This window comes from Myotis brandtii, unplaced genomic scaffold (genome assembly GCF_000412655.1).
Source record: "Myotis brandtii unplaced genomic scaffold, ASM41265v1 scaffold344, whole genome shotgun sequence".
Lineage (NCBI taxonomy): Eukaryota > Metazoa > Chordata > Mammalia > Chiroptera > Vespertilionidae > Myotis > Myotis brandtii.
The window spans coordinates 6,344,564-6,368,392 of record NW_005363247.1 but is presented as its reverse complement, the minus strand read 5'-3'; the positions used below and the strand labels follow the sequence as shown (position 1 = coordinate 6,368,392).

General features: G+C 38.6%; 1 protein-coding gene across 13 annotated transcripts in view; it reads left to right on the top strand.

The window, feature by feature from the left end:
* The window catches only part of MCTP1 (multiple C2 domains, transmembrane 1), a 448,818-nt gene that overhangs the window by 340,686 nt on the left and 84,303 nt on the right, over nucleotides 1-23,829 (top strand). For all 13 annotated transcript variants that reach the window (XM_014543980.1, XM_014543975.1, XM_014543979.1 and 10 more), the window contains one exon: nucleotides 13,016-13,135. In XM_014543980.1, coding sequence (XP_014399466.1) covers nucleotides 13,016-13,135 — 120 coding nt within the window. The remainder of the gene's footprint in view (nucleotides 1-13,015; nucleotides 13,136-23,829) is intronic.

Here is a 23,829-nt window from a genome sequence, read left to right as displayed (position 1 = left end):
ATATAGAAAGGGGAATATAAAGACTGCAGGACTAATTTTTAAGGTAACTTGTATCACAGACTTCACTAACATGTGTTTGGCTTGTAGCTGGGTAGCCTATTTTCTGGCACAGTATACAGAACAGAGGGAGTTTCCCCCCATGAGCAACTCAGTGCCAGCTGTTGCTCTAAATATTGTACCTGCTCACCATAGAGATCGCTTTAATGCCAGATTTTAAGCTGAGAGAAAATTTTATGTTTTGTACATCAGTAAACATTGGTATCAGATTTGCGTGTCTAGACACAGCATTTGCACACACAAAGAGGGAAGTTGATCAATAACCTACTTTGAAAATAGTAATGGTTACAGATCTATTTCTTTAAACATGTAAAAGATATCTATCGTTAATAAGCTCTAAGAAATCTTTACAGAACTTCTGCAGTCCTAGAAAATATGTAGAAATGGTACATTTGCATAACAGTATCCCTAAATAAAATATCACATTTAACCTAACAATTCTGTTAATTTTAAACGATAGTTTGTGAATTTAAAAAGACATGAAGGAATATTAGAAAATTATATAATGATTGGAATAGAATGGGGGAAAGGGTGATTTTTCATTGGCACTGGAGGCACACTGTAAATAAGATAAAAATTGAGAAACAACATTAAAACACTTTTTTTAACTCAGAAAATAGAGCATGGACTGTTTCTTACCTATACTAGTGAGATGGTCATGGGTCCTTCCAGAACCTGTTGGATTCTGGAGAAACGGGAAACCAGAGAAACACAAGCTCCAGTGAGCTCAATAGCCTTAACTCATCCTTACGTGTTTCTTCAATGTAGTCCTTAGGTGTTTTCTTAAGAGGATTTGTTATTTGATACCAGCAACCTCTTCATGAGCCAAGTAATACCAATTCACCAATTCCACTTAATTGTCCATATTTGGTCATTTATAACAATAATATGTGTTGATCTGTAACCTGCAAAAATGATTTGGCATGCAACCTGATTTTGAAAGCAGAATTTCTATGAACAATAAAGCTATTAAAATGAAAAAAACATAACTGTGTTTGGTACCATGGTAGGCATGACAAACTTCTAGGTAAAGTACTAATTTCTAATGAAAGGGACCTCAGAGAATCAACATTCTCTAGGCATCTATAAGCATTTGTAGCTTTCATTCTACATCCAAACTTTGACTAACATTGAACTCACAACCTTGCAGGGATTGCTTATCAGTCATTCATATGTGGTTGATGTGATGCTCCAGTTGGACATCCTCTGGGCTGTGCATGTTGGAGTTGTCAGTGTTCTCAGAGCAAAGCCAGCGCCTTTCTTCTCTGACTGATAAAAAATGACACAAAATATCAGTGCAACTTGTAATCTGAGTCAGAAAAATAAAATATCTAAATAAATAAACAACTTCCCAAGCCTTCTGGCTGGCAGATTCTATTGATACAATATTTCCATCAAGGAAAGTAGTGTGCATTATGCTGTCATTAGCTGAGAGCACCATCTTTGAGGGTTTTTTGAGTCCATTTTGTTGTGGGGATTCTTCAGTAGGTGTTACCATGGGTCGTGAGTAAGACATCTTCAGATGAGTCCTATCTAATTGTCACACTTGCTTCTTTAATAGATGGAGTCAAGCCATATTTTTCGAAAAGGCATGAATGTACTAAGATTGTGGACTTTAATTTTCAGATAGCAAATGCAATATAGAATTTCACTCAGTATGGAATTGGGACTTTCTGATATGTATTTTATAAATAGTCTCAGTAAATCTGAGTAAACAATGATTTTTTAACACTATCAGTAAATAAATGAGCTGAGTTATAGTATATGCATTTGATTAAAAGCTGTGCCTTTGAAATCAACCCATTATTTCATTTTTTCTAATCCTAATCATATACTCATTATGTCACCAGAACAGGCATAGATGGTTCTGCTGACATAATTCGTCTAATTAATATAAGGAATCATTTGGTAGAGAATGTACTTTGATTTTATTTTTCTCTAAACACATACCCCCCCACACACACACACATACACACACACACACAAACCCCAAAACAAAAGTCTTGTCAGTTTGGTGTCTGGTTAAAACGACTCTAAAAGCAAGCAGCAGAGGGAACCATGTCAGTTCTCATCCTATATAATAAAAGGCTAATATGCAAATTGACCAAATGGTGGAATGACCAGTCGCTATGACACGCACTGACCACCAGGGGACAGATTCTCGTGCAGGAGCTTCCCCCTGGTGGTCAGAGCCCTCCCACAGGGAGAGCGCTGCTCAGCCGGAAGCCGGTCTCATGGCTGGTGAGCGCAGGGGCAGTGGCGGGAGCCTCTCCCATCTATGAGGCAGCGCTAAGAACCCCTTGGGGGATGTCTGACTACTGGCTTAGGCCCGCTCCCCTAAGCCAGCTGGTGAATATCCCCCGAGGGGTCCCGGACTGTGAGAGGGTGAAGGCCGAGCTGAGCCCCCACCCCTCCCTCAGTGCATGAATGTCGTACACCGGGCCTCAAGCTCTAACTGAGAGAGGAGAGAAGCCACTGTATATGAACATGTATATGAGCATGATAGGCTCCATGGGGCATGACCACAGGAAACAGCAGAACAAGTTGGAGTGATCCAGTGGGTCTCTGGTTGTCACCAATTCCCTGCTGCTGTTTATTTTAGAAAATTGTCCAAGCAAATCAAAGCCTTTCTTCAAGAGAGCAACATATCAGCCCTAGCTGGTTTTTCTCAGTGGTTAGAGCAACAGACCATGGACCATAGGGTAGCAGGTTCAATTCCCAGTCAAGGACACGTACCTGGGTTTCAGGTTTAATCCCCAGCCCCTTCCACTCTCTCTAACAATAAATTTAAAAATATATCCTTGGATGAGTATTAACATCACCACCACCACCACCACCACCACCCCCCCCCAAAAAAAGAGAGCAGCGTATCATACTTTAAAATTGCCTTCAGAAGTCTATCATGATATATCATGATATTGGAACTAATCAGGTTAATTTGCCTATCTTCTCTCCCTGTTGAATGGTGGTAGTACAGACTTTAGAACAGGTGGTGATGCCATCTGGCTATTTAAATCAAGGTGAAACCACCCACTTCCTGAAGGTGCAGTTGTGAAAACTCTAATGATGTGTGGAGCCTGACTTCATCTAGACAGGAGTAGAAGGCAGAGAAGGTTCACCTCCAGTTCTTCTTTAGGCACATTGTTAAGAAATATTAAACATTAATAGATGGAAAAAGAGAATCTAGTGCAAATGCTTATGAGTGAGCACAGTTTTCCCCTCTAATACTGTTTTACTCTAAATCCTTAAGTCATAATTCATGTCATCATCTAGGAAATATACCTAGCCTTCTTTCTTATAACTTGTGTGTGTGTGTGTGTGTGTGTGTGTGTGTGTGTTTCTTTAAGTTAATTGTAGGATTGTCTATGTGAGAAATTGTCAATGTTTCTCAAAGAGGAGTGTTAGCATTTGGACAGGAAAATGTCTCCTTGTAGTGGACTGTTCCACGTGTTTGAGGGTGTTTCATACCCTGGCCCTACTCACTAATTGGCAGTACCTCCTCTTTCACACCATGCATTAGGACAACTAAAACATCCAAACGTATTTCCATGTGCCCTTGGGGAGAGAAATGTCAGCACAGCTTTCAAATGTTAAAGTTGACCCTCTTCCCTTCCTTCTCTCCTTTCGTTCCTTGTACCAAAAGGGTTTAAGAAGGCCAGTGATAGGATTAATTCACAATAGTATGTTCATTTGCTTCTTAATATGCTCTTCAATCATGTTTTTTATTTAGGAATTTTACAACCTCCATGATGGCTTTGTCCCACCTATATTTGAGGTCCCAGTTGACATTCTCTAGTTTTCGTCTTTAAGGCTAGTCTTATCGGTAGAGGTGAAATCATTTCCTTTTAAGGACTGATTAATTAATTAGTTAATTAATTAAAAATAACACATTTTTATATATTGCTAGGTAACTTTAAGTTTTTATTTTTTAAAGCATTGTTTGGTTCCCCCAAAAGCAAATACTATGTATTTATTATCTTTCTAATTTGAGGCCTTCCTCACATCAGAGAGTATTTCTATACCAAATGTTCTCTGTTAGGTTACGCATATATGTATTTTTTATATATTTCCTCATTCTATTTTGTCCAAAAAAGGTATTTCTTCATTCTATTTTATCTGAAAAAGATATTGTTGAATAATGAAGCAGAGAAACCTCAGAAAGTGAAGGTTGGGTGAAAAATGGGTTAATACTGTGAAGGCCTGGGTGTAAATGTGTTAAGAAAAAAAAATGAATTGAAATTAGGGAGGAAAAAGATTTTCTAAAAGGGCCGTGAAATAATTAATTGTTTTGTAGGAGATGGCCTTTCCATGTAGGCAGAGAATTTTTTCTTCACTTCTTTCTGAAGAGACAGTCAAATAGAGAATCTCATCTCTTAATTAGAAAGAAAAATACTCATCAAACACATCTCATCACTGGAGAGCTAATGATCCACAGCTGTTAGTCTGAAAGGGCAGGCTTTTTCCTGAACAGTAGGAAGTGTTAATCATTTTGGATGAGATTTCTTTTTAAAATATACTGTAGTTTGCAAAAGAATAGGATATTCAATATTCCAACTTAAATGGTTTTTTTGAAGTGCGCTCCCCCAGGGATACTGTCATATGTCACACCGAATGATCATTGAATGCAGGCGTCCTCCACTGGACTTCAATGAGGCATCAATTGATGGGACAATGTGAATGGCCAGGCCTGTCTGGGACACTAAAAACCCCAGACTCAAAGAAATAAAAATCATGCCTGTCTTGCACCTACTAAGAAATGTTGTTATAAAGTCTTAATATTTCAAATCGTTCATGTACTTTATATATTTACCTGGTTTAAACATGAGTGAGAAGCCTTAGCCCACCTTAATTAGCTTCTGAGTAGAAAAGGTTTTTTTGTTTGTTTAGTCTTCATGAGAAAAGGGCTTTTTTTTTTAATCTGTAAAAATATAATTGGCTCATTCATTTTCCAATCTTTGCCTTTACAGCCACCTTGCTAACCCTCTTCCAAACATTTTGGATAGAAGAACACCCCATTTAATAGAAACTTTGTGAATAGCCAACTTTTGATTATTCAAAGCCAAGTGAAAGAATGAAAAAAAAAGGGGGGGGGGGAATTGGCTTCACAAACCTTATTTCAACCATTGGTTTTTGACCTCTTTTCCATACCAAACAAATTTTACCAAGGAAATGGTATTCCATTTCTTTCCACTAATGAAAAAGTAGTTATCCCAAAGCAAGATGAAGGAAAAGGAATAGAACAGAAATCTACAAATTGAATAATCAGCTCCTAAATAATTGATACCTCCAGGGCATCAACATTTGCTGTCAAACCCTTCTCCTTAGAAGCAGTAGAGCATTGTGGGAAGAGCACACAGGTTGGGAATCGGAAGACCTGGGCCTGCCACTCTGCAGAGGGTCGGCTTCCTCATTTGTAAAATAAAGATAGTCTGCCTTCCCAGCCTTCCTCTCAGGACTTTTTGCCTAAAGTTCATTCTGTGCAATGTGATATATGATACATGATAGGGCAAATTATGTTATTTACCTTTCAGTACATTACAGATTTTCCAAAAAGCCATTCTGAGTCATTATGATTTAAATGTAGATTGCTCATAAAGCCTGGCCCAAACAGATAATGAAGGATTGCATTTTGTGACATTGATGCTAATAGCATTGGCAAGATAACATTAATTTAGATAAAAGGTATGTAGATTTAAAGTGAAAAAAAAATTATAGACAGGAATTGACATTTATAAAACCACTAGTTCAGAACAAGATTCTTTTATATCTAGGGGCATGCAGTTGTTAAAATTTGTTAACATTTAATAACTTAATTGTTTCAACTTCAGAGTTCACAGAATCCACACTGCATGCTAATGCCATTTGCTAGTAATAATGAGTTTCTGTAAAGATCTGGGGTTTTTATTAGTAAAAATTTTAACTGCAGCCCCTGTGTTTAACACTTATGACTTCCTTCCAACAAATTTCTTCCTCCCCCACCACATGCATTCCTCTAAGGAACACCACTCATCCTCTTTAACTGCTCAAAGAACAATTATTATACTGACTTAACTTGTATTATTAGTTCATAAAATCTCTGTAATTTTTCAGAAATAATTTTAAATATGGAAAATAATAAATTGATAGTATTTGCACTTATATAGTACTTTGAGTTAAAATATTTTCACATATATTACATCACCTCTTTCCTGCAGCCAACCTGTGAAATAAGCAGGTATTATCATCTCCATTTTACAGGTAATAGACTAAAATAAAGGAGGATAACTGACTTGCCCAAGGTCCTATGATGATCAAATAGCAGAAATAAAATTAAAACCATTTTTTCAGGCTTTTGGTCCATACCACATTGTCTCCTTGGAGAAAGAACATGTATCAGTTAGCTTTTGCTTTATAAAATAAAAACCCTCCAAATTAGTAGTTTAAAGTAACTACCATTTATGTTGGGATGATTCTTTGGGTCAGCAATTTGGACCAAGCTCTGCTGGTATTTCTTCTGTTCTCAGCAGGATTGACTCCTGAATCTCTAGTCAGTTAGGCAGCTTTACTTCTGGATGCTGTCTGGCTCTCATCTGGGGAGATGGAGGTGACTGTGTACATGTCTTTTGTCATGCAGCAGGCTAGCCTGGGCTCATTGACATGGTGGCTCAAGGTTCTAAGAGTGCAGAGGGCAAGGCCTAGTGAGAAAGTGCTTTTAAGTCTCTGTGTTCATATTTGCTAATTTTCCCTTGGCCCAAACAAACCATATGCCCAATCCCAGTGTCATTATCATCTGGGGAGATGGAGGTGACTGTGTACATGTCTTTTGTCATGCAGCAGGCTAGCCTGGGCTCATTGACATGGTGGCTCAAGGTTCTAAGAGTGCAGAGGGCAAGGCCTAGTGAGAAAGTGCTTTTAAGTCTCTGTGTTCATATTTGCTAATTTTCCCTTGGCCCAAACAAACCATACGCCCAGTCCCAGTGTCATTATGGGAGGGCATTACAAAAGGCATGTACTCAGGGGGACATAAACAAATGGGGTCATTATTGCATGCAATTACCACAAACTAAATATAAAATTACTGAAAATGGCACTCATCACATCATCTTTTCCTGCTGTAGCCGGCATGGCATCTTTACCTTAGCTCTTATGATGGAAACAATCATTATCTATAGATTCTAGGGAGATATAACCAAAGTGATGAGTTGCAAAAAGGGCCCAAAGTATTATATGTAGTATGAGCCAATATGTTCCTGCTTATAATAACACCTACTGCTCATTGAACATCTTCTAGGTGTTAGGCACTAGGTTAATTCCATCTCAAATCTTCAAAGTCAATGCTATAATTTCCATTTTTCAGATGATAAACTAAGAGAAATCTAGTGACTTGCCCAAGGTCACCTAGCTAGTGACTAGAGAGCGTGGATGCAAACATGGGCTTGATGCAGACATCCATGCTCTTTCCGCTACACCACACTGCAGCAGCTCCTGAGGGATCCCGTGGTCAGGGCTGGAAGTCCAAGGCAGATTGACAAAGAGCTTCTAACATCCGGGATAATGGGTAAAACTCTCAGTATCCGTTTTCCAATGAAGGAAGTTATGTGTACTTATTACCATTTGACTAATGTCTCATGAAGATTTTCTGCTGTAGACTTCTAATTGTATGTTATAACAGCTACCTCGTGATTTCAAAAAGAAAACCACCAAATTTTTGGAATAGTTTTAGTCTCTACTGAACAAGGATAACTAATGTAGGGCTAGGTGTTTTATTTGGAATGGGGGCATGAGTTCCATTAAAGTAAAATGTAGGTGGTGCTCTGTTTACTTACTAAAAGCATGGGGGGGAGAGAGGAAAGGTGGGGAGAATATGACAGAGAAAGAAAAAATAAAGAATGAATGCCATGGTGATGGAGTCAAAGGAAATTAAATACTGTACAAAGGAGCAAGAGTCCTTCTTACCTAACTTAACAATGAGAAAATTTAGAATCATCAAGTTCTCTTTCCATGTCCCATACAGGCAAAAGGGGGTTCTGACAGTATTGGGTCAGGATAAATGCTAGGCATTTTATGGTTTTTATCTATTCTATGGATCTGTCAGTGATTTTGTTTTATATCTTTGATTTTTTTAACCTCATTTTAGCCCATTATATCCAACCCCCCCCCATCCACTCACCCATCCAAATCTATGAAAAAGTATAATCAAGGACATTTTGCATTTTCTTGGCCTTCCTGGGTTTTCTCTGAGCTGCCTCTTTCTCCTGTGGCCCTAAGAGTTATCTTGGCTTTTTGTAAGAAAGAGGAGAGGATCAATATTAGTGCAGGTGGGGCCCAAGGAGAAGAGAAGCTCAGTGTGGAGAGAATTAACTAATCAATGCTCTTCTTTCTCTGAAAGCTCTCTTTGTTAGGAGATCACCCACCCACCCACTACCAAGTATGAGAAACATCACTAATTCTATAGTGAACGATTGCTTTTTTTCTTAGTGATTCTTAGCAATCTGAGTCTAGAGACCATGTCATTTCTTAATTTGAACACCCAGTATTACTTAGCACATAATAAGTGTTCAATAAATTCATTTTATTTTTAACATATGAACTTTTGAAGTCTGCAGTTGGATATTCAGAAAGAAAAAATGCCTTTATATTTAGAACTTATTCAAATACCTTGTATGTATGTGTGTATGTATGTATGTATTCATTATGTTTTTATTCCTATCCCACTATCACTTCCCCTTTGGCAACTATAAGCTTGTTTTCTATGTCTATGGGTCTGCTTCTATTTTGTGTATTCATTTATTTCGTTTTACCGACTCCACATGAGAGATCCTGCTGTATTGTCTTTGTCTGACTTTATTTTAGTTAGCGTAATACCTTCTAGGTCCGTCCATATTGTTGCCGATTACTAGATTTCATTCTTTTTATTGCTGAATATTATTCTTCTGTATATGAGTACCACATCTTCTTTGTCCATTCATCAACTGATGGACATCCAGGTTGATTCCACATATCTTGGCTATTACTATTAATGCTGCAATGAATGGGGGTGGGGGTGGGGTGTATGCATCTTTGCAAATTAGTGTTTTGTTTTCTTTAGATGTATACCTGGAAGTGGACTCATTGGGTCATAAGGCAGATCTATTTTTAATTTTTTAGGTATATCCATACTGCACTAATGTACAATCTTCTCCCATTCAGTAGGTTATCTTTTCATTTTGTTAATGGTTTCCTTCACTGTGGAAAACTTTTAGTTTGATTTAGTCTCATTTGTTTATTTTTTCTTTTGTTTTCCTTGCTTGAGGAGAGATATCCAGAAAGACATTGCTAATGTCAGAGTTTGCTGCCTAGGTTTCCTTCTATCGTTTTAGGTTTGACATTTAAATCTTTAATCCATTTCAAATTTATTTTTGTATATAGTGAAAGAAATGATCAAGTTTCTTTTCTTTTTCTTTCTTTTTTTTTTTTTTTTGCAATTACGTGTCCAGTTTTCCCACCACCACTTAGTGAAAAGACTATCTTTATCTCATTATGTATCCTTGCCTCCTTTGTCATAGATTAATTGACTATGTAAGTGGGGATTTATTCCTGGGCTCTATTCCATTGGTCTGTGTATTTGTTTTTTTGCCAATACCATACTATAATGATTATTGTAGTATAGTTGATATCAGGTTGTATGATACCTCCCACTCTGTTCTTCCTCAAGATTTCTTTGGCTATTCAGGGTCTTTTGTGGTTCCATGTATATTTTAGGATTAGTTGTTCTAATTCTGAGAAGAATACCATTGGTGTTTTAATAGGTGTTGCATTGAATCTGTTTATTACTTCAGGTAATAAGGACATTTTTAACAATATTAATCTTTCCAATCCATTAGCTAGGTATATTCTTCCATTTGGTTGTATCTTACTCCATTTCTTCTTTGTATCATAGTTTTCAGAGTATACACTTGTTTTTTTTTAAAGATATTTTCAACATCATGGGCTCCCTGCTTAGTTACCTAAACAGTAGATTCTTAAAGAACACACAATAGGGAAAGAAACTATTTTTGCACTGCCAGATCCATAAAACTAATGCAGTTTCTTCCTTTGTCTCCCTCCTATATTTTTCTCCATCCTGAGTTCTAGTGCTCATATTGTGAGGGCATATCAACAACCTATGGTTTTCATGAGAAGTGCTGTGTCTGTTCTGAGTGCTATATTTTAAGAAAGCTACGGATGTATTGATTTGGATGTGATGAGAAGACATCTGCCATGTAGAATGTCAGAAACCACACTTTGTAACTGGTAGTTGAAGCAACTAGTGACGCTGAGCCTAGAGAAGAAACTAACATGACAAATGTCTTGGTTTCTTATAGGATTATCATATAGAAAGTTTATTCTATGCACATCTAGCCTACATCTAACACCAATACATGGACACTACAAGGAAATTTATTCTGAGCAACAACGGGTCTCTATCACGAATGAGTAGACATTACAAGGGGGGATATATATATTCAACAGGTTAAAAATTATTAGGATTGGCAATACTTAGCAATGGAATCATATGAGGCCAAAACACACTGAGTCAAGTGACTGTCCCCAGAAAAAGCAGCCGTGTAGGAAAGACTATGGTCAGTCCATAATACACAAGACAGTTTCTGACTGCATTGAAAGGATAGGAGAATCTTCATGTACCTCAGAGAGAAATTTGTTAGTGGCATTCCAGGTTATAATTCTTTATATATTTTCTTGAAGTCCCTTGATTTTATACAGTGGCTCTACAGTACCTTTACTAATACAAATAATTAAGAAGACTTATGTTAAATGACTTGGAAACCCAGGATCCATTTATTCATTAATTCAGCAAACATATTTATGGAGTACCCATTGTGCCTCAAGCACTACTGTTCTAGGCTCTGGGGATAGAACTGAGAATGAAAATGTATTAATCCCTACCCATAAGAGCTTATGTTCTAGTGATTACCTAAAATTTATAGATAAATGTGTAAAGAATTAGTATGAATTCTAACCAAAAATAATTTCTCTTTACATGTGTTGATGATGGCCACATTTGCTTTAATTCACTACCTGAATAAATAATTATCTCTTAAAAATACATTTTAATAGAATCATAGTCATCAATTATAATTATATCATCTTTAAAAGTATTGTATCAATTTCAAAAATTAAAAGGAAATATTTCCTTCTCTGGAAGTCTTTACTTTTCTGGTGAAAGAAAAGATATGGCTCATATTTGAAGCATTTTTTTTTTATTCAGGAACTTGAATCTATAGTTACCATGTAATTCTGTCCAAAATTTATTTCTTGGGTTACTACAGCATTATTTATGCTTTTGGTGTCTATCTGGCTCATGAATATCAAATAATTCAGTAAAATATATAATTTTCAAAATGTAATGTAACATTTGAAAAACCCTGATGATACAGTAATATCATAAAGTCTCTTTAAATATTAGGGAAAGTATGTTAGAGGTGGTTAGATCTATAGACCTCTGTTTAGAAATGAAAACAGTGGGGTAGAGTGACTTTCCAAGGCTCAGAACCTGTCTTCTGACCTTTAGGGGTCTGTCCCTCCACCTCTCCACACAGGCTCATTTTCTCTGCCATTTGAATAGACTGTAGACTTGCTCAGGTTTATTAAGAAGACTGCAAATGGCCTGTGCTGTTGTTCCCGACACTAGTGTTCTCAGAGCAAAGTTCCTACCCCTTCAGGTCTATCAAATGCAAGGTGTCTGTGTTACTATCTGGCTCAAGTTCCCAGTTCTGCTATGGTGCAGCTAAATCCTAGCAGGCAGATGACTTTCTAGTTTTCACTATTAAAATATGCATTACCTGAGGACCTTAGTCAATAATTAACTTTCTGAGTTTTGTAAGGTATTGATCTCACTACACAATAATGTGTTTTGAGCACTTACTGGATGCTAAGCAGTGCGTTAAATCCTTAAAATGTTTCAGCTCTTTAATTCTGACAACCTCTCAAGTAGATCCTCTTGTCATCCCCGTTTTACAGAGGAAGAAACTAAAGGGAAAATATGCATGGCACCGAAAGGTATAAGGCTAGTTAGCATCAGGAGTAGGATCTGGCTCTCAGCTACCATCTGACTTAACAGGACCTTAATGTAGCAGCAGCTGCCACAGACCCAGAAACGTCACTGATCTGTCCAGCATTATAAGAGCCTAGTGGGGATGTGGGAGAGTCACACTGTATAGCCAATGCTAGTTATTTGCAATGCAAATACTCTTAGAATGGTTCCTTCTGCCCACCTAGGTGAGTTCTTAATCTAAGGTGTCTCATAATATAAAAAAAAATCATTTATATACTTAGAGAAGTAGGTAGTTTTACAAGATAATAGAAATAGACATTTAAAAAGTTTCTCTGGCAAAATTATTCTTTTTTAAAAAGAGCTTTTTGATTTCTATGGTAATGCTGAATGGTAAGCCAACCCTTTTTTTTTCACTTGTTGGTAGCAGTGCTTTTATTCATAATGTGAAATCTTTGAGGTTCTCTTGTATAGACTTGGTATTTTCATCTGCCTATTATGCTTGTGACATTGTATTATCCAAGTGCGATTTTTTTAAAAGTCCCTGATATTAAATAGGGATTCTTTCTTTATTATCAAGGCAGCTAGACCAGCTATTTCTGACAATGTAGTCTCATTTTGCTGACTTTTTTTTTTTACTTTATTTTGTTCAACCTAATAATAATTTCACAGAAGGAGAAAAATTAAAATTGCCTCATTGACAATGTAATGATATCAGTTTTTTCTTCATAGAAATGAAACAAAGTAAAACTCCTACCTGTGACTTTCCAGAGGTCACTTGTGCTTTTAGAAAAATGCCTACCAAGTTTTAAGGCTTTGTTTTCAAGATAAATCTTTCCGTTCTGAAACATTTTGTTTGTGTTTTTTAAAATGGAGTATTGATAAGAGAGTCCATTTAATGAAATTTAGAGCTGACTCATCTTTTTTTCTCTCTTCTCTCTCCTCCAGCTCTTCCTCTTTGTTGTGTGGAACTTTGAGCTCTACATGATACCGCTGGTGTTGTTGTTACTATTGACATGGAACTACTTCTTGATAATATCAGGGAAAGATAACAGGCAACGTGATACAGTAAGTCTCTATTTTCTTAATTTGTCTGTGGTTTTGTTCTTATTCCTAGTCTCTCTGATAAGATTAACATTGAGTTTGGTTTTACAAACCAGAAATTCTGCCCATAAATACTCAGTTTGGAGAAAAGTGTTTATCAGTTCAGAACTAACAACTCTTTGGTTCTAACACAATAGAAAATATTCACTATTTCAACATTACTCATCTTGATAGGAACAAAAGTCAGGAGCACACCGAAGGATGAGCTATGATTTTTAACTATAAATGAGTTCTTCCAAATGATTATTTCTTTGTATTCATTCTCTTTGTTGTTGTTTTTTGTCTTAATGAATTCTGAATTAAGACATAATATCACAAAATTACTAGTGACCAGACCAAATGAAATGTATTATATTTAAGGCATTTCTCTGTTGTCTGTCATTGGAATGAAGGAAGGATTGATGATGGTTGTTGGCCTGGAAAAATACATAAAGTACCTAAATTCAATAAACATTCACAGAACTATAGAAAACATACTTCTCTGTGTCAGGGTGTATCAGGATACCTGCTCAAGGATAAAGAGTTTTCACTTAACTTAGGGAAAGTTATACTGAACCCCTGCCCTCTCTGGCATTTTTGAAAGTTTTTAGGATGTGTGAGACTACCTTCTTTCTCTGGAAGAGAGTTTTAGCTGAGAAGCAGAAGCTAGCCACATAATTACATTTGTTCTTCTGCCAACCTTCATTCCTCTTAGATTATCTCAGTCGCTATATCCTTAGCAAACATACAACTTCAAAAAGCTTTCTCATATGTAAATAAATGGGGGGGGGTGCTACTTCTCCAAATAGGACATTTGTAATTTTATAACTCCATAGACAACTATTGACAAGAATTTATAGTTTTGTAAAGCATGAGAAAACTTGGTAGTTATATGTCCTCATCAGATTACATAGATTTTTTTTTTTACTTGCCATTAAGAGTCTCCATTTGATTTATAATCAGGACTTTTTGCCAACTACTGTGTCCATAATAATGCAGAAATAGTTATTTGATCATCAGCTTAATAGCATTATGTGATATCTATATGTATAAAAGCCTAAGCAACCTTTACAACCAGACAACCGGATGACCAGCCAGTAGCTATTATGTGCACTGACCACCAGAGGGCAGATGGTCAATGCAGGAGTTGCCCCCTGGTGGTCAGTGTCCTCCCACAGCAAACCTCCTGCATTCCCTCCCCTCTGCCGGCCAGCCCTGGTCGGCCCTGATCTCCGGTCAGGCCGAGGGACCCCACCCGTGCACAAATTCATGCAGCGGGCCTCTAGTGTTATTATGTTAGCACCATAATGGTTACAAAGACATACCTGTGACATAAAATAATTTCCCTTTTAAATAACACAGCAAAGCACACTTTAAATTATAACACAAGCAAAACATACTTCCAATGGTAACACAAGCAAAATATACTCTTTAAAATAATTTTCTTTATCAAAATAAATGAAAAATCCTGATGCACAACCATCAAGTACATGGCAAAGTCCAACAACACCATTGTCTGTATATCTCACTAGATTATAAATGTGAGGGAGGACAGTCTGTTCATCTTTGTACTTGCCACTGTCTCTAGCACAATTTGTTTTGCAAATTAAAGATGCTCAAAACATTTTTTATAAGGTTTAACAAACTAAATGTGAGGTTGCTAATAGAGATTTTAATGGATAGACAGCATCAACAGACAAGAAGTTATTATTATTGGCAAGGATTTTATGGATATATTTTTAAATCGCACACTGAGAGACAAGCCCCAAATGCCATAAGCACTGGTGTCATGGGGACTCAGATACTTTTGTCAATTAATACGGAATGTTTTCTTTAAGAAAATAAGACTGTCTCAGACAATTGCTTTCTTGTCCCATTTATTTCTGGGAGATTGTTGAGGGAGAAGAATAACTACTTTTCATTCAGTTGCCTTGAGACAAATTTGCAAATAAGATTATTTGCAAATAGAAAAAAGTGGTAATTTAGTTTCAGCTTCCTAATCCTATAAGGGGGCATATCTTCAATATGTAGTCATTAGTTTAAGTATTCTTGGTGAAAAATTCAGAAACTATAGACTTTTCTTGTTATCTTCTCTTGAATATACCTGCTCTAGCTGGAAAGGTTCACTTCTAGAAGGGAAATAATAATATATAATGTATCCCCTTGTACTTAAAATTCCCTAAGAATTTTTATAAAGCTATTGAGACGTTATATATTATGTAAGTTTTTCTACTTCCTTTCTTCCCCCAAAAATATAACTCCAAAATAGTATTTGTCAAATCTTTCCTTTTAGGCACATCTCTAACAGACTCCCCCTTTAAGCCATGGACAACATTTTATTCCCAGCACAGCCCACTGCGAAACATTGAATAGTCTAACTTTCATAGAATGCCAACTACACCCCATAACTCCCAGTAATTGCCTTTTATTTGCCCCAAACACACATTTCCACATATTCTGTTCTTTCAAGGCACCAGAGCAGCAATCACAGCGTTTCATTCAGCTTCTCATTCACCGGCTCAGTTGAGACCTTATGTAACTCTTAAATCCAATTTGTCTAATTATGTGTTTCTGCCATACCCAGCTGTGCATTTGAGCTGGTTGCTCCTTTTGAAAAGAAACCTGGATTATACTTTGCTGGTTACAGATTTTATACATATACACATACACATACACGTACACATACACGTGAGCATACACATACACACACATACACATACATATACACGCACACATATTCACATATATTCACACATCTGTAAATTAAGGTAAAGTGTTTGTAGGGTTGCCATGCTGTGCTTAAGAGAACCTCCGGCACAGTGCATAGCCCTGGTAGAATAGTATTTTGCCCTAAGTCCTTATTGGTATCCCAAAACAATGCAGAATTTTTTCAGCTTGTGTGAAAATTTTAGGGAGTGTCTGAAGTGCATTAGTCATACTGTTGGCTTATTCCAAACTATGAAACTTTCTTTTGGGGAGGTGGGGAAGGTGGGGGGAGGTGGTAGAGAGAAAGAGAATATGAATGAATTATAAATGAAATTTCTGTCATGAAAAACAAAATCGTCTGTACATTCAGCTGAGAAAATTCAATTAGGGTGAAAATTATAAAAATATATAAATCAAAATGACTTTCTGGTTTGTATAGCAAAGAGAGAAAAGGAAATATTTCTTACATAAGAAGTTAAAAAGAGAAAAGAGCCCTCCCTTGAGAGAGGAGAATCCAGTCTCAGAGAATGAACGAAATGGGTTAGCCAAGCAGAGAGGGGTCCATTGCACCCCCTGTGAGATGGGTATCACTATCACTACTTTACATCCAGGGGAACAGAGTAGAGAGGTTAAATAGCTTAGCCAAAGGCACAGGTTAGAAAGGGAGAGAGGGGGTGTTAGAACCTGTCAATCCGTGTGACGTGTGCACTGTACTCCTTACTGCCAGTCAGTCCCATCTCCTCTTGGGGTTGTGGTTTGGTACATCCTCGGTCTCCCTGGGCACCGTTAGAGCAGGTTTCTCACTTGAGTTACAGAAAAGCACTTACTCTACCTTGAAGCAGACTGATGGAAGGAAAACCCTTATTTCCCTCACTCCACCACCCCATATCCTTCTTACCTCTCGTACAGCGAAACAGAGCAGATATTTGTTCAGCAACTTTTATGTATCAGGTATTCTGCTAAGCCTTTTAGAGACATCTCTTTTTTTTGTTTGTCTTTCAATTTTATTTTTAAATGTATTTTTTATTTTATTCATCACCATTTATGCCCTCCATGCCCTTTTCCACCTGCATCTACCACCCACCCTGCAGTCACCACACTAGGAAACATCATGTCTTTTTATTCTTTACAATAAGTGTATCAAGTAAATTATTCTAAGTGGTGTTACCCTTATTTTACAAATTAAGAAATCAAAGACAATAAAGAATGAACTCCATAGAGTAAGTGGGGTGTGAACCCAGCGATGCCATGTTCTGAAACCCTGGCTATTCCCATGATACAGGCTTGGGCATGACTTCCCCAAGGGATCATTTTCTAAGTGTCCAGACCCTTACATGGAATCCCAGGTTTCCTGAAATTCCTTTTTATGAGGTACCCAGTGACCTCTCAAAAACTAGTGCTGGTTATCTGTTTGATCCCAGGTGACCCCAATAATTTCAAAAACATTCCTGACCTGGAGGACTACCTTCCATCCACCCTGGTGATCATGGGAGGAGTAATTAAAGCTGAATCCTTCACATTAGTAAAGAAAGTCTTTGCATATCTCTGACATACAAACATTTTTCAATAGCACTTTTAAATTACACTTCAAAGGAACATTCATTTTTAACTGTTATGATATTCCTCCCAGATAATCTCAGTTGCCTAATCAATGACGGCATTAAAACTGAAAAGTAGGTTAGATCAATGAAACCATTTCTGACTCAGGATCTGACTGTGACACAAATTGAGCCAAAGTCTGCTTACTAAAATACTTAGTAAATACTAAGGGGTTTGCTAGCTCCCGCAAATGGCAAAGACCTTGGTGCTGCTTTTCTCTACTTGAATATTGTTCTTTGTTGGATCAGTTCTAATTAGGCCCAGAGCACTTATCTCTAGAAATGTATACAGCTTATAAGAAGTGAATTTTTTCTTTTTTTAAATATATTAATTTAATTATATTAGGGTAACATTGATTAATAACATTATATAAGTTTCAGGTATACAGTTCTATAATACAACATCTGTATATTGCATTCTGTGCTCACCAGCAAAGACTCTAATCTTCTTCCATCACCATATATTTGAATTCCTTTACCCTATCAACCTCTCCTTCCCCTCTAGTAACCACCATACTGTTGTATGTATCTATAAGGGTTGTACTATTTGTTTGTTGCTTTCCGTTTTATATCCTACATATGAGTGAAATAATATTTTTCTTGCCCTTTTCCACCTAACATTTCACTTAACATAATATTCTCAAGATACATCCATGTTGTGGCAAATGGCAATATTTTGTCTTTTTTATGACTGAGTAATATTTCATTGTATATCTGTACCGCATTTTATTCAATCATCCACTAAACTAAAGGATACTTAAGCTGTTGCCATGTCTTGGCTATTGTGAATAATGCTGCAATGAACATAAGGTACATATATCTTTACAACAAGTATTTTCAAATTTTTCTAGTAGACAACCAAAAGAGGGATTGCTGGGCCATGTGGCTGCTCTATTCTTAGTTTTTTGAAGAACCTCCATACTGTTTTCCATAGAGGCTGCACCAATTTATATTCCCACCGGCAGTGTACAGGGTTCTCTTTCCTCAACAGTCTCTCCAGCATTTGTTATTTCCATCCTATTGATAGTGGCCATTCTAATAGATGTAAGATGTATCTAATTGGGGTTTTGATTTGCATTTCCCCTATAGCCAGTGAGGTTGGGCATCTTTTCATGTATCTGTAAGTCTTCTTAGGAAAAGTATCTGTTCAGGTCCTTCATCCACTTTTTAATTAGATTGTTTTTTGTTGTTGAGTAGTATGAGTTCTTTGTATATTTTGGATATTAGCCCTTTATTGGAGGTATTGTTTGTAAATAACTTCTCTAATTAGGTTGATCGCCTTTTTATTTTGTTGATGGTTTGTTTTGCTGTGCAGAAGCACAGTTTGTTGTAGTCATTTATTTTTGGTTTTAATTCCCATGCATTTGGGATCATGTTCACAAAAATCTCTCTGAGAACAAGGTCCATAAATTTAATGCCTATGTTTTCTTCTATGTATTTATTGTTTTCAGGTCTTATATTCAAGTCCTTAATCTATTTTGAGTTCATTTTTGTATATAGAGTTAGAAAGCAGTGTAGTTTCATTTTTTGCATATGGCTTTTCAATTTTTCCAATACCATTTATTAAAAAGGATTTTCTTTCTCTGTTGTATGATTTTGGTTCTTTTGTCGAAAATTAGTTGCCCATGTATGCATGGGTTTATTTCTGGACTTTCAATTCTATTCCATTGGTCTGTGTAGCAGTTTTTCTGCCAATACCATACTGTTTTCATTATTGTGGCTTTGAATTCATGGTGTGTGATACCTCTGGCTTTGTTCTTTTTTCTCAGGACTGCTATGGATATTCAGGGTTTTTTGTAGTCTCATACAAATAGGATTTTTTGTTTTATTTCTTTGAAAAATAACATTGGAATATTGATGGGGATTGCATTAAGTCCTGTATATTGCTGCAGATAATATGGCCATTTTAACTATGTTAATTCTTCCATGAACATGGAATATCTTTCCATTTCTTTGTGTCTTCTTCAGTTTCTTTTAACAATGTTTTGTAGTTTTCAGTGTATAGATCCTTCACTTTCTTAAGTTTATTCCTGGTAGTTTATCCTTTTTATTGCAATTGCAAATAGATTGTGGGTTGTTGTTTTTTCACATTTTTTTCTAATAGTTCATTGATAATATATAGGAATACACAGATATTTTTGTATGTTCACTTTATGTCCTGCAACTTTACTATATTTGTTTATGTTTCTAATATTCTGTGGTGGAATGTTTAGGGTTTTCTATATAGAATTATGTCATCTGAAAATTGTGACTGTTTTACTTCTTCATTCCCTATTTGGGTACCTTTTATGTCTTTTTCTTGCTGTAGCTAGAACTTCCATTACTATCTACACTAATAAAAGAGAAACATGGTAATTGGCGTACGACCGCTACCCTTCCCATTGGCTAATCAGCATATCCTTATGCAAATTAACTGTCAGCCAAGATGGCGGCCGGCAGCCAGGCAGCTGGAAGCGAACATGAGGCTTCCTTGCTTCAGTGACTGCAGACTCCAACGTTCCCCGCCTCACTTGCCAGCCTCTGAGTTGCAACTCTAAGCAACTATGTACTATGTTGCAAATGTAGAAGCTAAACAAAAGCCCAGAAACCAGCTTTCAGCCTGCCGGGATCTCAGAGCTGAAGTTATACATTGTTTCGATTATAGAACGGCAAACAAACCAGATACGAAGCCTCAGAGCTAGAGCCAGAGCTAAAGCTGGCCCAGAATAAAATAAAAAAAAGAGAAAAAAAAGGAGCGGTTGGGAGCTTCAGTCAACAACCGCCAGCCTGAAAGCAGCCCTCAGCCCCTCACCCAGACTGGCCAGGCACCCCAGTGGGGACCCCCACCCTGAAGGGGGTGTGACCAGCTGCAAACAGCCATCATCCCCTCATCCAGGCTGGCCAGGCACCCCAGTGGGGACCCCCACCCTGAAGGGGGTGTGACCAGCTGCAAACAGCCATCATCCCCTCATCCAGGCTGGCCAGGCACCCCAGTGGGGACCCCCACCCTGAAGGGGGTGTGACCAGCTGCAAACAGCCATCATCCCCTCATCCAGGCTGGCCAGGCACCCCAGTGGGGACCCCCACCCTGAAGGGTGTGTGACCAGCTGCAAACAGCCATCATCCCCTCATCCAGGCTGGCCAGGCACCCCAGTGGGGACCCCCACCCTGAAGGGTGTGTGACCAGCTGCAAACAGCCATCATCCCCTCATCCAGGCTGGCCAGGCACCCCAGTGGGGACCCCCACCCTGAAGGGTGTGTGACCAGCTGCAAACAGCCATCATCCCCTCATCCAGGCTGGCCAGGCACCCCAGTGGGGACCCCCACCCTGAAGGGTGTGTGACCAGCTGCAAACAGCCATCATCCCCTCATCCAGGCTGGCCAGGCACCCCAGTGGGGACCCCCACCCTGAAGGGTGTGTGACCAGCTGCAAACAGCCATCATCCCCTCATCCAGGCTGGCCAGGCACCCCAGTGGGGACCCCCACCCTGAAGGGTGTGTGACCAGCTGCAAACAGCCATCATCCCCTCATCCAGGCTGGCCAGGCACCCCAGTGGGGACCCCCACCCTGAAGGGGGTGTGACCAGCTGCAAACAGCCATCATCCCCTCATCCAGGCTGGCCAGGCACCCCAGTGGGGACCCCCACCCTGAAGGGGGTGTGACCAGCTGCAAACAGCCATCATCCCCTCATCCAGGCTGGCCAGGCACCCCAGTGGGGACCCCCACCCCCCCCCCCCTGAGTGCACAAATTTTTGTGCACTGGGCCTCTAGTGTTGAATAACAGTGGTGAGAGTAGGCATCCTTGTTGTGTTCCTAATCTTAAAGGAACAGTTCTCAGTTTTTCACAATTGAGTAGTATATTACCTGAGGTTTGTAATATTTGATGAGGTACTTTCTTTCTCTATCCATTGTATGGAATGTGTTCATCATAAATGGGTGTTGTATCCATGGTGAAATACTTGAATAAATGAATTATTGAATAAGTGAAATATTCCGAACAGAACCTAAAGAGACTGGCCAAAGCTGAGCTGAGAAGAGAGGACTCCTATGTAAAGCACTTTGGATGTACAGTCAGACCCTCTGTGCTTATCAGGGCCTTATCATTCAGAGATAGTGGCATAGACCACAGCCTCCTGTGTTTGCATCTCAGTACCAGAAGAGAACACATACTCACTCTTAAACAGAAGCAGCACTGAGTCATATACAGCCTGTAAACACATCTAAAAATGGATGATCACTCTCTTCTTTTTCCTGCTTATTTCAACAGCAATTTTCTCAATTTTTTCAGAAGGTCACCAGCTTGCAAAAAATACGAGGACATGAAAAGAATCAGACCTTTAGCTTTCCAACAGAATCACTAGCATAAAGAAGTAGAAACCAACAGCCAATCAGATGTCAGCAGAAAAGTTCATCTGCTGTGACCCCTTTCAAAGCTGTTCACCAACTGCTTAGCGATGCCAACTGCTCACTGTACAGATTGGTCTCCCCACACACTGATGACCATCACCTCATGTCCCTGGACATGGACCAACAGGCTTTCCACATTTTATCCATTCTTCACCACCACCATACTACCATCCTCCCTCTCAGTAAATGACCAGGCCTTCTACTTTACAAAATCCCCTCAAACTCCAGCCCCTGAAAACTCCTGAATTTGTCCTTAGTGTAGGTTGCCTATAAACCTATTTTTAGCAAATAAAAATTCAAATGCCCTTTTAAGTAAAAATTTCAGATAAACAATGGGAGATGTTTACCTATACTACAATAATAGTCACCGGTTATCTGAAATTCCTCCTGTATTTTTTCTGGCAACATTACTCCAAATTATTTGCTTCTGTATTCTTACCTCAATACCTATAGGAAGATGGTAGTTCTGAAATAAAATTCTGACTGTCTTCATCTGCTACTTTGGTCTTTTCACAACACCTTCAAGCATGACATAGAAGATTCCTTATGAACAGGCTCCAGCCAAACCATAGCTGCAGCTTTATCTCACCTGTATTCCAGCAGAATCATTTGTGTGTGTGTTTTGTTTTTTAGTCCAGAATGAGCAAAATGCGGGAGTAGTAGGAAGACAGGAGTGGGAGAGAAAACCACAGAAATGAACCAGAGGGTGCCATGCTCTTTTGTAATCTCTTTCACCTGAAATCAACCATTCATCGATTGGGAGAGCATGAAACCAAGACTCAGATAGGTTATGTCAGTTGCAAAGGCTCACGCAGCACAGTGCGACCTAAACCCAGTTCTAACTGGTTCCCAGGTGAGCACCCATTACACAGGCTCCACATAACACAGTAGGAAGCAGAAGAGGACGGATGCTTCTCTCTTTGTATTGATGGGGAAACTGAGGCCTAGGATAAGGCAGTAACCTCTGGAGAGACTGATTATTATGGGAGTGGCACTGATTGAGGCACACATGGTGGCCCAGGGAAGGGCAGCACAGCCTGGGTCTTAAACTTAGTGGAGGTGCACGTACTGCACCAGCTCTGAGCAGTCCTGGAAGCCATGTGGGCCCTGGGGGCAGACAGTACAGTTGCCCGGCCTCGGCGTGGTGTGTGGCACCATGCTGGACAAGTGGCTGGGGCACTTGAGTCCTTGCTGCTGGAGCCATACATTACAGCAATTGAGGTCCAGCCAATACAGAGATTCAGTGGTCAGTGGGGGCTCAGCTATCCTGGGGCACCTTCTCAACCTGCACTGTGAACTTTTAGGGGACCCTGGCTTTGATGAGCAGGTGTTGGCTTCTATTAGCCATGAGGGTTAAGGCCTTTCCGTAGAGGAGGGGGTGAAGGAGGGGCCTTCTGTCTTAGAAAAAAGGAAATGTGGCACACCCTGTGTACCTTTTACGCTGTTCTTTAAAAATGTGTTTATGAATCTAATGTCTATTTCTTGCTTGACATACATATTTTGTTTTGTCAAAATTGAATTATATTAAATGTACTATTAACATACCTACTTTTTACATTCAGAAACATATATATGAAATATTCCTCAAATTACTGGAAAACCACATTTTGAATGTTTTTGCCGCCCATAAGGTTTTAATATTTTATACATATGTGCTTGCATAATTACCAGTTATCTCTGCCATTTTCTCTGGAGAACCATCCCTGACTTCCCTCCCTACCACCAGCCCACCCTACCAACACGCTGTCTAACAGGTTAAGTGAACTCACTCCTCTGAGTTCCCATATCCCCCTTGCTGTATTTTATTTTATTTTTATTTTTTTGATTTTTTAAAATTAAATCTTTATTGTTCAGATTATTACATTGGTTCCTCTTTTTTCCCACCATAACTCCCCTCCACCCAGTTCCCACCCCACCCTCCGCCCTCACTCCCCACCCACTGTCCTCATCCATAGGTGCACGATTATTGTCCAATCTCTTCCCGCACC